Source organism: Callorhinus ursinus, unplaced genomic scaffold, assembly GCF_003265705.2.
Source record: "Callorhinus ursinus isolate GAN/ISIS: 27379988/994484 unplaced genomic scaffold, GSC_fseal_2.0 scaffold2, whole genome shotgun sequence".
Lineage (NCBI taxonomy): Eukaryota > Metazoa > Chordata > Mammalia > Carnivora > Otariidae > Callorhinus > Callorhinus ursinus.
This window is the reverse complement of record NW_027397064.1, coordinates 94,592,284-94,604,614: the sequence shown is the minus strand read 5'-3', so window position 1 is coordinate 94,604,614 and position 12,331 is coordinate 94,592,284. Positions and strand designations below refer to the sequence as shown.

Below are 12,331 nucleotides of genomic sequence, written 5' to 3'. Positions count from 1 at the left end.
CAGGATGATGTCACAGCACAGAAACCACACCAGAGTCTGTTGTCACACAGGAGTACAGTGGAATTTCCTTCTGAGGGTAGGGGGAGAAAATGGTAATGGAAGATTAACCTAGGGTTGGGGACTACTTGAAGACAGCTGGTCTAGAATTACCTTATCTTCATTATCACAAGAATATCACAGCATTTGTCCTTTAGCAGATGCTCTGGCAGTAGGTGGTAATAATGGTAACTTGCATTTACATACATTTATAAAGTACTATCATTTACATTATTTAATTAAGAAAAAGCTAACAGTATCCCTATATTTATAGATGGAGAACTCAGGCAAAATTGAGAGTAGAATAATCCTCAAGATTACATAACAAATTGTGGTCAGATTAAGAATTAGAACATAGTTTTCCTGACCCTTAGATCTTGAGAGGTATTTATACTGCTATTATTCTTTCAGTCTATATATCATAAATATAGCACACTATGAGCTTGACACTCTAAAGAATGTTAAAAAAGAGAGATAAGAATAAAAAGGATGCCGGTAAATGTATGCAACCAAATTTCCCCTGAGTAGTAATTTCAAGTACATGGTTAAGCTTTTTCTAATTCTGAATGATAGGCTTCTGAATGACTCATTAGGTGCTTGATGCTGACCATTTGTTAGAAACTGATTGTGTCAATACAAAAAAATGTCCATTGGTATTGTTTCATTATTTGAATATGTATTTAGTGAAAGAAGAGATTTAAGAGAATTAAGAAATGCACTATATTGTCACTATGAAAGTTAAGAAAATTTCTTTGTGCCATCTGAAGATGTTAAAAATGCGATGGTGGTGGATAACTCCAGTTAAATTACACAACCGTCTAGTCTTGTTTTTGTCTTCTGAATACAAGTTAGGACGTTGGCCAAGCATTTCTTCTTATGGGATATTCAAAAGAGAGTTAAGAAAAAATCTATACAGCTTACTATTTACATTTGTGGAGTTTTCACTATATGCCATGAATTGATCTAAGCCCTTCACGTTTGTAAACTAATGTAATCCTGGCATATATATGTGCGTGTATACACATATGAGTGTATAGTATAGACAGATGAGGCAGGTGCTGTCATTTCTGTCTATGAGGAAACTTGAGGGCCGGGGAGGTGAAGTAGCTTTCCCCAAGGGACACCGCTTACTCCGAGAGCTGGGATCTAGTTTACAAACAAAAGTTTCCAGAGAGCAAAATTCTCCCAGGCCACTTTGCTTTTCGATCCTCTCTTCGATAAAGAGATATGGAGAGTTTCGTGGCCGAACTTTGTAGGAAATGGAGTTGCTAGCTTTCTTTCTAGGGCGGGGCCATCTGGAGCCCCGGCCACCTCCCTCGTCCTTCATTCCGCCCCACCTACCCACTCTCGCTTCCCTCTTCTTCCACCACGCCCTGCTTTACTTCTATCTCCGCTCCTCCCAGCTTCACTGCCTCATCTTCGAGCCCTGCGCCAGGATCCCAACAGTACACCACTCCACGCCGCCGAGACACCCTGGAGACGCTCCCACGCGCGGCCCGCCGTCGCGCCGCCGTGACGTAGCCCCAGCGCCGCCGCCGTTCGGCTGGGGGGCGGGGCCGCGGGGCTGGCTGGCAGGCTGGGGGCGGGGCCGGGGTCCAGCTCCGGGCCTCCGCGGCCATCGCTTCCTGCGCGGTCCGTTCCACTCGCCCGCTCCCCGCCCTCCCGGGCCGAGTGGGGCCGGGTGGCGTCCTCAGTCTCGCCCCGAGGGACACGGCGGCTTCAGGGGCTGGGCCTCCCTCCAGCGCAATGTCAGGCACCGCGACAGCTCTGTGAGGCCGCGGCCGTGGCGCTGGGCGGCGGCGGGTCCGGGCCGAGGCCGCTCATGGTGCCGCCACGACACCATCGCGGGGCAGGAAGGCCAGGTAGGCAGTCAGGGGAGGGCCCCGAAATTCCTCGGAGCCCCTACCGGGACCGAGTGCCCACGAACGGCCCCACCCCTAGCTGTTGGAGTCGGTGGAAGCTTCCTGGCCGAAATGGTATTGGTCTCCAAGGGGCGTCGTGAGGGGAAGGCTGACAGGGGCGTGGGAGTCCGCTCTGGACTCCGACACTAGTGGGAGCTGCTCGAGCGCCGCCTCCGCGCTTTTTCTCACTCCCTGGGGAAGGTGTCACCGGCCTCACTCCTCCCCCCCTCCTCCGCCAAAAGAAGAGGAGGATTCCCTTTAACAGCTGTTTCCTCACTCGTCTGGGGAATTACTCTTTGGATCTAAAGAAACAAGATGCAGTGACAGGCAAGGGTGGGTGGGGGAGCGTGGAGTATCCTCTCCCTCTACCACGTGAGGCGATTGGAAACGCACCCCCAAGACTCACAACAAATCACTTCCTCTCAAATAATCAGACTCCCCTCCAAGAGATCGAAGACAGAAAAAGACAGAACAGGCGCGAGTCTAGACATTGTCCCTTGGGATGGATTCCTCTGTAGGGAGAGGCGAATGGACTTTCTGTATTTACGAAACTCGGAGGAGCTTTTTGCCGGTAGCTGACTACTCTTAAATATTGCCTTTTATTGAAGATTTTTTTTTTCTGTACCCTATACTTCTCTGAATGTAATTTTGAAATATACAGTGAATAACGAGGCTAGAGAAAAATGTCAATTATATTTAGCACATTTTGGTATTTTTCATTTGTTCATTTTGAATTTTAAGGGTAAAAAAACATGTGATGAACCTTACTTTGAGTGGTTGATGTTTTTATAAGCATCATTTTATGGCTGTTTTTAGGTGCGCTGAGTTCTTCACCTCCTTTTAGACTCAGATCTGCCAAGTTTTCAGGCATTGCTCTTGAAGATCTTAGAAAAGCCTTTAAAATAAGGTAAACTCCACTTTTAATTTACTGTGTGACTTTAAAACAACATCAGCTAAGAAATGTCAGATGTTTCTCTTACACTAATTTTCTACGGTTATTTTTCAAAAATTTTCTCTAATGTGATCTGTATTTTCTAAAAAACAGATTGCAAATGGTGTGTGTATTTATCATGAACCGGATGAATTCCCAGAGCAGTGGTTTCACTCAGCGCAGGCGAATGGCTCTTGGGATTGTTATTCTCCTACTTGTTGATGTGATATGGGTCGCATCCTCAGAACTTACTTCGGTAGGTAATTCTTGTCTAGGAATGATATTGCATTATAGTAATATTGCTATTAATCTGTGGTGTCTTGATAATCATTTCTATCTCATGCTTAAAGCAGTATTTTGAATGTTGAATTATTTATGTTTTCTTTGAGAAGTGAATTGATGTCAATTCAGGTTGAAACAAAAGATACTCTTTTTGTTTCGGTTTTCTTCAGTCTTTTAGGGAGGGTTATTTTATTTATTTTATTTTTTAAAGATTTTATTTATTTATTTGACAGAGACAGCGAGAGAGGGAACACAAGCAGGGGGAGTGGGAGAGGGAGAGGGAGAAGCAGGCTTCCTGCTGAGCAGGGAGCTTGATGTGGGGCTCGAATGTGGGGCTCTATCCCAGGACCCTGGGACCGTGACCTGAGCCAAAGGCAGACGCTTAAGGACTGAGCCACCCAGGTGCCCCTAGGGAGGGTTATTTTATTTTATTTTATTTTTTAAAATTTTTATTTATTTATTTGACACAGAGAGAGAGATAGCGAGAGCAGGAACACAAGCAGGGGGAGTGGAAGAGGGAGAAGCAGGCTTCCTGCCGATCAGGGAGCCCGATGCGGGACTCGATCCCAGGACCCCGGGACCATGACCTGAGCGGAAGGCAGACGCTTAACGACTGAGCCACCCAGGCGCCCAGGAGGGTTATTTTAAAAATGAGACCATATTCATGTTTTCTTAATATTTGATTATGTATCTGTTGTTTTCTTTCTAAATTCAGTTTCTTTGTTTATAAACAATATTTTCTAGTGGAACAAGTATCTAGGATGCAAAGCCATTTGTCACCATTTAGTGGAAAGTAAGAATAGTTTTGAACAGATGAGTGAAAGTAATCAGAGCTTTCATGTACAGGTCACTATTGTGCATATGCATGGGTGCATGCACATTTATATATTTGCTGATTCAAACATTGTGAAATACATGGTATATGGTGATTGCATTCAGTTAAATTTTATTTTACCTTTATCAGTGTCCTCTTGATAGTAATAGTGCACAAAGTTTTTCTTTCTACTTATATATGTAGATATTTTATTCTGTTTGGCTAATGATCTCTATAAAAAGATGTGCAATTTTATTTTCAGAAATTACTGCTTTTCAGCTTACATGTTGTAGTCTTAAGGCTAATATACAAAAGGAAATAGTATTTATAAAATGAATTTAAATGTCAGAAGAAGCAGTTTGTCACTGCTGGTCATCTCACATCATAGTTAAGTAAATAGTTGACACTGACTTGTAGCCAATGAGTAAATAAATTTTTAGCCATTTTGGAAGTAGGCTCTGGAATACAACAGGCCATTTATTATTTTTCACTCTTCTGTAACCTTTTTTTTTTTTTTAGATGAACATTCTGTAGTTTAACACAAAGAGATCTCTTTAATGTTGAAGGGGAAATAAGCTTATCTGTAAAACTTTTAGTTTTAAATAAATAGTTTGGTTTTTATTTGTCAGGTAATAAAATTTAGGGCAGAAGAAGACCTGATCACATTATAATTTAGCAATCTGTCTCTGTAGTAAGAGGATATTTTATAATTTTGTTATCCAAGAGCATATGTAATATGTCTAATTCTTCAGCCAAATATGTACATTAAACTTTTAAGATATATTGTGTATTTCAACAAGAAAATCAATCTTTTTATTACAGAAATTTTCTAACATATACAGAGTAGAAAGAATGGTATAATGGATCTTCATATAAACTATTAAATTTTGCCAATCTTCTCTTATCAACCCCTCCCTAGACATGTTTTCTTGAAGTATTTTCAAGTCTATTCTAGTCACTTGTCATTTGACCTGTAAATTCTTTCATACTCATCTCAAACTGAAAAGGTCCTAATTTTTAAAAATATAATCACCATGCCATTAACAAAATTATATGTCTAACAAAATTAATGATAATTTTTTAAGATCGTCTGGTACCTGGTCCATATTCAAATTTCTTTTAAGTCGTTTTCATTCCTTAACTGTATTCCCCCAACCCCACCCTTTTTTTTTTTAAATCATGCTAATGATTTGTTGGAAAAACTGGATCATTTTTCCTATAGGATATATCACACTGTCTTCGTCCATTTGGGGTGCCACAACAAGGCTGCCATTAGCCTGGGTGGCTCAGACAACATACATTTATTTCTCACAGCTCTGGGGGCTGGAGAGCTCAAGATCAAGGTACTGGCCTATTAGGTGTCTGCTGAGGAGCCACTTCCTGGTTATTAGGTGGCAGTCTTCTCACTGTGTCCTCAAAAGGCCAGGAGGTCAGGAAAGCACTCTGTGATATCTTTATAAGGCACTAATTCCTTTCATGAGGGCTCTACACTTGATCTAATCACCTCCCAAAGGCCCCACCTCCTAATACCATCACATTGGGAGTTAGGATTTTAACATATTAATTTTGGGAGGACACACATATTCGCTCCATAATACACATTTTAAATTTGGCTGTTTCCTTGGGGTATCATTTAACTTGCTCCTCCTTTTCTCTTATTTCCTATAAAATGGTAGTTAGGTGTAAAGTCCTGATTTGATTCAGGTTCAGTTTTTAGGAAAAAATACCTTGGTGGTACTGGGTACTTCCTGTGACAACACATGAGGCACATAGTGGCTATAAGTCTTACTTTGGGTGATGCCAACTTCAGCACTATGAAGTTTCTCATCAACCTTTAGGTAATAGTCAAATATCCATATGATTATTGCCCAGATAGAGTATTTCATTAGGGGTTGTAAAATGATGATTTTTTTCTAAGGGTCATTCCATGTGCATTTATTAGCTGAATTCTTTTTTTTTTTTTTTTTTTTAAGATTTTATGTATTTGACGGAGACACAGCGAGAGAGGGAACACAATCGGGGAGTGGGAGAGAGAGAAGCAGGCTTCCCACAGAGCAAGGAGCCCAATGTGGGGCTCAATCCCAGGACCCTGGGATCATGACCTGAGCCAAAGGCAGATGCCCAACGACTGAGCCACCCAGGCGCCCCTTAGCTGAATTCTTTAAGGAGAGGTTTTCCCCACTACTGTTTGGTTTTCCTGAAACATGGTTCATATAGGAAGTGTTGAATAAATCTTGATTCTTTGTTTTAGAGTAATGTTGCTTAGCAACTTCTAATAGTAACCGTAGGGTATCATCGTACATTCATGGATTTTTGTGTATTTCATATGTTTCAGACAATTGTAGTTACTCCTTTTGGTGCTTAAACTGTACTATCTTTGACCAGTGGGAGCCTCTTCAAATTGGCTCTACTGTCCTTTCAATATGATCCTATTGGTCTTTAACATCCTATTTGCTTTTTGGTGCAAGATGCCTCAGGTTCATCTGGTAATTTTCTTGCCCCATATTTGAATTTGATCATTTCTTTAAGAACCCATGGTTTCTTTTATTGCAAGACGATAAAGATCACTTCTGTATTCTATAGGTGCTCATTCCTCCTGGGTTGTCATTTTTTTCTGGGCTTTTCAGTGTACATAACTAGGACATTTTTTTTTTAAGGAAACAAAAAAACCCATGAATTCTAAGTTAAATGAAGATTATAGGTTTTATATAACTTCCTGGCAACATTAACCTTCATGCAATTTTATTCATACGCCATTCTGCTTCATTGCCTCTCTTTATGCTGTTTCCTCTTGCCTATTATTTAGCCCTACACATGCAGCTCAAGGATAGCTTCTCTTAGGAATCTTCCACAATCCTCAAATCTCTTTCTCCCTTTGGTAATCCCAGGGTACCTGTATACCCTTGTTGTGGTACTTAGCATATTATGCTGTGTACTTTTCATATATATATGAAAGGAAAGGCTATCTTATTTTTCCTTAGCTCCTAGCCCAAGGAGCTCCTTAGCTCCTAGCTCCTCTTGCATAGTAGGTTTTTAATGAATGTTGAACAAAGCTTTTTTTGGAAGTTGTTGCTGCTTTGTTTGGGAATATTATCCTTTTTATAATATATAGCAAATATGTAGAAATGAGTATAAAATATTTTTGTAATCTCTTCTGATCTTCCCTTCCACATGAACCTCTTAGAGTTAAAAATCATGTAATAGCCTTATTTTTTTGGAGATAAGTAATAAGGTTTAAAGTCATTTCATAGTTTATATAAATTTTTCCTTTACAGTATGTTTTTACTCAGTACAACAAGCCGTTCTTCAGCACCTTTGCAAAAACATCTATGTTTGTTCTATACCTTTTGGGATTTATTATTTGGAAGCCATGGAGACAACAATGTACAAGAGGATTTCGAGGAAAGCATGCTGCTTTTGTAAGTTTTAAATTTTAAGTGTTTGTTGAAGAGGGGATTTATTTTTTCAGAGTTTAAAAGTTATTTCTTGAAGGACAGTCAGATTTCAAGTTGTTCAGTTAAGTGAGTGAAGATGGCATATCATGTCGGAGAAACCGACTTTTGTCCAAAATTTTAAATTTATTTTTTTAATCAACTTGGTATCAAAATATCTTGTGAGAAATCAAAGGTACATAATCACTGTCTTTCCCTTATCTCATAATATCCTCTGGGTTGTTAAAAATATTGAACTAGCCCAAATCATTAATGTGGAGATGAAGATGAATGTGAGGAATAAGAATATCTGGAGTCTTTGGTCATTTGTATACTGGATGAGTATCATCTAAATGGTTGTAAAGTTGCTTGTTAGAAATAAAGTAAACCAAGGTTTTATTTATTAAAATGAAAACAGCTTATTTCAGGCCATCTTTCATATGTTTGGCTAACCAAATTATACTCTTTCCTTGATGTAACATAACATGCTGATTGATAGTGTTGACAGAAATGGCAGTCCTCTTATTTTAATTCTTTTCCTTTTCCACTCTTTCTCCTTTTCTCCTCTTTTAAAATTGTGATAGAATATACATAACATCAGATTTACCATTTTAGCCCTTTTTTTCTTGCCTCTCTTTTTTTATTGTAGTAAAGAATGTATGACATAAGATTTACAATTTTAATCATTTTTAAATGTATAGTGGCATATAGTGAACATTGTAAATGCTCAGTGGCATTAACTACATTCACTTTGCTATGCAGCCATCACCACCGTCCATCTCCAGAACTTTTTCATTATCCCAAACAGAAACTCTGTAGCCTTTTAATAATAACTAACTCCCATTCCCCACTCCTCCCAAATACTTTCTTTCTCTATTAATTATTTTCTTTTATGTGTACTTTTTTTGTGCATTAGACTAGTATACTTCTTCTCTTTTCTAATGAACACTTCCATTTTTTACTTTGTAAAAGTAATACATATACATTATAGAAATGCATATACATTGTAGTATTACATGTAGGAGTATGTTATATGTATATATACCTACATGCACATTACTGAACATTTGGAAAACACAGAGGAAGAAAAAGAAGAAAATAGTAAATTCCACCATTCAAGGAATAACTCCAGAGTATTTTGACATATATCCTGCCATTCTTTTTCACGTGTGTATTTTTATTTTATATTTTTACAAAAGTGAAACTATACTGTTATGTCCTGTTTTACAGTTGGCGTTCTGTTCTTAGTGGTATATCATGAACAACTTCCTGTGTAATTTAGTCTTTCTAGAACATTTTTTAATGTTAAGTTTTTTTAAATTGTAGTAGTGATGCATGTTCATTGTTGAAGACAAATTATGGTAACGAAGAATAAAGAATAAGAAGAGTCTATCTGTAATCTCACCATTCTGCAACCACTGTATATACTGATACTCTCTGTGGCTATGTGCTTATGTGCATATATTTAAAATTATAGTAGAAGTAAGTTTAATCTATATCATTGTCTAACTTGATTTTACTTTAATGTATCATGAATACCTCTGCAGGCTAGTAAATAAACATCTGTTATTATCTTTTCTATTTTATTTAACAGTTCCTTGATAGATTGTTTCCACTTTTTCTTTTGATATAAGTAAATAGGAATATCTTTATACACATCTATAGTTATTTACTTTGGATAAATCTCCAAAGTATAATTGGTGGATAAAACAATAATGCCATTTTCAGGCTTTTGCTTCCTATTGCTAAATTAAAACCTATAATTCTTATCTCTGTTAGTGCATGAGATCGAATCCTTACCACAATCTCAACGTTTACCAATTTGATAGGTGAACATGATATTTTGTTTAATCTGCATGCTTTCAGTGGTTTTTTATGTATTTGTTGCACAATAGGATTCTTTCTGGAGTTGTCTGTATCTTGTTCGTTTTTCTACATTGACTCCTTATTGACTTAATGGGAATTCTTTAAGAGCATGGGCTCTGGTGTTTGAATTTTGTTCTGTCATTTAATGATTGCGTGACCTTGAGCAAGTTATTTAACCTCTTCAGACTTTAAGCAAGGATAATGATAGGGTAGGGTAGCCATGGGTGAATAGAAACATGCTTGTACAGCACTAGCGTAGGGTTCTCCAAGTGCGGTTCTCCAGTCCATTGATCCATTTAGGGGGTTCTTGATGTTAATACTATTATCATGATAATACTAAGATGTTATTTCTCTTTTGCACAAACCCACCCATCCTTTTCCTTCTAATCTGAAATGTTACAATAAACAGTATTGTGAAAAGGTCTTAAATTTTGTATTTAGATTGACTTCGGTTTTAATCCTGTCTCTTACTTAGATGAAATCTCTCAGCCTCTTCCTTCATTAGTAAAATGAAGATGATAATACCTACCTTGCATAATTGAATACTTGGCCTTAGTGCTATTATGATTAATAATAATTATACCCTTATAATACTCTGGATTTTTTATTCTATTCCTTTGAGTGTGGCTGACAGCAGCCTTACTTTATAACATGAGTTTAATCGAATTTTATGTCCTGTTATCTGTAGTTTGCAGATGCTGAAGGTTACTTTGCTGCTTGCACAACAGATACAACTATGAATAGTTCTTTGGTAAGTGCTTTTTTTCTCATCAGGAGTGGAATGGGTGGAGTTGAGCCATGACAGGAAGGACTGAAATAGCTTTATAACACCACTATATTAGGATGTAGATATATCCTAATATTGGGTGCCCGCCATAAGAATTGTAATATGGTACTTTATTTCTTGGGACCTAGAAGTAAGTAGTTCAGCCTTCTAGGAGAGAGGGGAAGAGGACATTGGTTAAGGAGTGAAAATCCTAAGGGACAGTCCTTTGTCCTTTGTTTCTTACCAGCTTCATCACTTTGTGTTCATTATTATTATCACTTAGAAGCAAATATATTTGTTTGACACTGAGAATATATAAGCAGATTGTTCATTTGTTCCACAGATTTTTTCCACAAATTTTTAATAGCACTTTTTTTTTTAAAGATTTATTTATTTTAGAGAGAGAGAGGGCATGAGGAGGAGGAGCAGAGGGAGAGAGAATCTACAGCAGACTCCCCACTGAGCGCAGAGCCCAGTGCAGGGCTCCATCTCATGACCCTGAGATCATGACCTGAGCCTAAAGCAAGAGTTGGATGCTCAACCAACTGCACCACCCAGGCGTCCCTAAGTGTTAAGCACTTGTTTTAGGCTCTAGAAATATATACCTTATGTTCTAGTGTGTGAGAGTGTGTGTTTGGGGAGGGCAGAAGAGACAGATAATAAGTAGTGAGCAAGTGAAGTAATTAACATATTCACTTATTTTAAGCATTTATAATCTAGTTTGAGTCTAGTTTGAGAGAAAGTGTGTAGAAATCTTTTTTTTTTTTAGACCATCACTAAGGCATCTCTTTAAGATGTTCCAAATGTGGCATTCTATCTGAGAAAAATTTTAAAGTTACTCTAAAGCTTAGCATCAGTTTATAAAGCATTAGCTTCGTGGCCTTATTGCCAGTACGGTTTTTTACTTGTCTGGCTTTTGGAACTATAGTTGCATTCAGGGTAGGTTACCAGGTGCTGTAAAGAGTTTATGAAGCTTAGAGAAAATGTCCTTCCATTTCTCTAGGATCTTAAGAATCAGCAAAATTAATACCACTTGTCTCTTATCAGGGTAGAAGGCAGAGTTGAGGTGACAAACTATTCTTCTGCCTACTCTAATACTAAGTTTTGCTATTATCAGTAAGATGGGTATGTCAAATTGTTCTAGGCCAAATGCTGTAATGAAAAGTTCAGTGTAACAAAGAGACTGTGTCTATTTTCAGATCCTGTTGCCTCTTCATTTACTGAATAGTTTTCATTGGCAGAGTTCTATACCAAGAGCTAAAAGAGAATTTAATAGAAAACATTTTCTGTTAATTTAAGAAACAGCTTAGTTGGAGAATTGTGCCTTAAATATAGATCATTTAAAGAACATGTATAAAAACTGTAGAGGAATTCAGAACCACTTAAAAATATAGACCTTTAGAGCATGGTTAGATAAACCTGGTAATTCTATTGTCTACCACTTGATTATTTTATATCTCTGTTTTTTTAAGTACCATTTTATGAGGTTGTTATGAGGACTAATGAGAAAGACATGTTTGACTGCTCTGGACTTGGTAGCTGGTACATTACAAGAACTGATAAGTGGTAGCCGTTTTTTTCTTGTCTATTAATCCTGTAATGGTTTTCAGGAATCTTAATCTTTAATTGAATCTTAAGTAATAAGAGAAAGCAATTTGGCAAATACATATACATATTAGATCTCGATTATGTCTTCATTATCTGCCTTCCCCTTTAAACTATGTGATCCTTGAGGACAGAGACTTTTGTCTTTTTTCAGTCTCATAGCCCCAGGATCTAGAACAGTTTCTGACATAGTAGAAGCTCAGCACGTATTTGTTAAAAGAATAAATGAAAAGGAATTGGAGATAATCTGTTAGCTTGAGAAAAAGGTCTGTTTTTATGACATTTAAATGTTAAATATAATGTGCCAGTCCTGTTCCAATATATTTTGGGAAAATTCTGCTGTGGTGAACAGCTGTGTTTTGAGTGGTATTTATGTCTACATGCCATCAATTTAAATTTTAGCCAGTATATTAGGTATCATACTTGCTGTTTATATTTGTTTCTGTTTTTGTTACATTCTAGAGTGAACCTCTTTATGTTCCTGTGAAATTTCATGATATTCCAAGTGAAAAACCTGAGAACACAAACATTGATACTGAAGAAAGTAAGCAAGACTTAGAATTTTATAACTTAGAAATGGGAGGAAATTTTAGCTTCATTTAAGCCATCCCCAAACTTAGTGATTTTGTGGGTTGACTGGGATCACCTGGCATTTCTTTTTTTCCATGCAGTATTGGTTTGGCCTCTAATCTTCCAGAC

The 12,331-nt window shown here is 37.7% G+C and overlaps 1 protein-coding gene across 2 annotated transcripts in view; it reads left to right on the top strand.

Annotated features, from left to right (window-relative positions):
* The first annotated feature begins 1,654 nt into the window (after positions 1–1,654).
* Positions 1,655–12,331, top strand: part of SLC35F5 (solute carrier family 35 member F5) — a 37,717-nt gene continuing 27,040 nt past the window's right edge. Inside the window, exons 1-6 of one of the 2 annotated variants that reach the window (XM_025857162.2) lie at positions 1,655–1,898; positions 2,754–2,844; positions 2,983–3,124; positions 7,240–7,383; positions 9,950–10,012; positions 12,095–12,176. In XM_025857162.2, coding sequence (XP_025712947.1) covers positions 1,859–1,898; positions 2,754–2,844; positions 2,983–3,124; positions 7,240–7,383; positions 9,950–10,012; positions 12,095–12,176 — 562 coding nt within the window. In that variant the 5' untranslated portion in view covers positions 1,655–1,858. The remainder of the gene's footprint in view (positions 1,899–2,753; positions 2,845–2,982; positions 3,125–7,239; positions 7,384–9,949; positions 10,013–12,094; positions 12,177–12,331) is intronic. The other variant, XM_073884763.1, reaches the window with a different exon arrangement.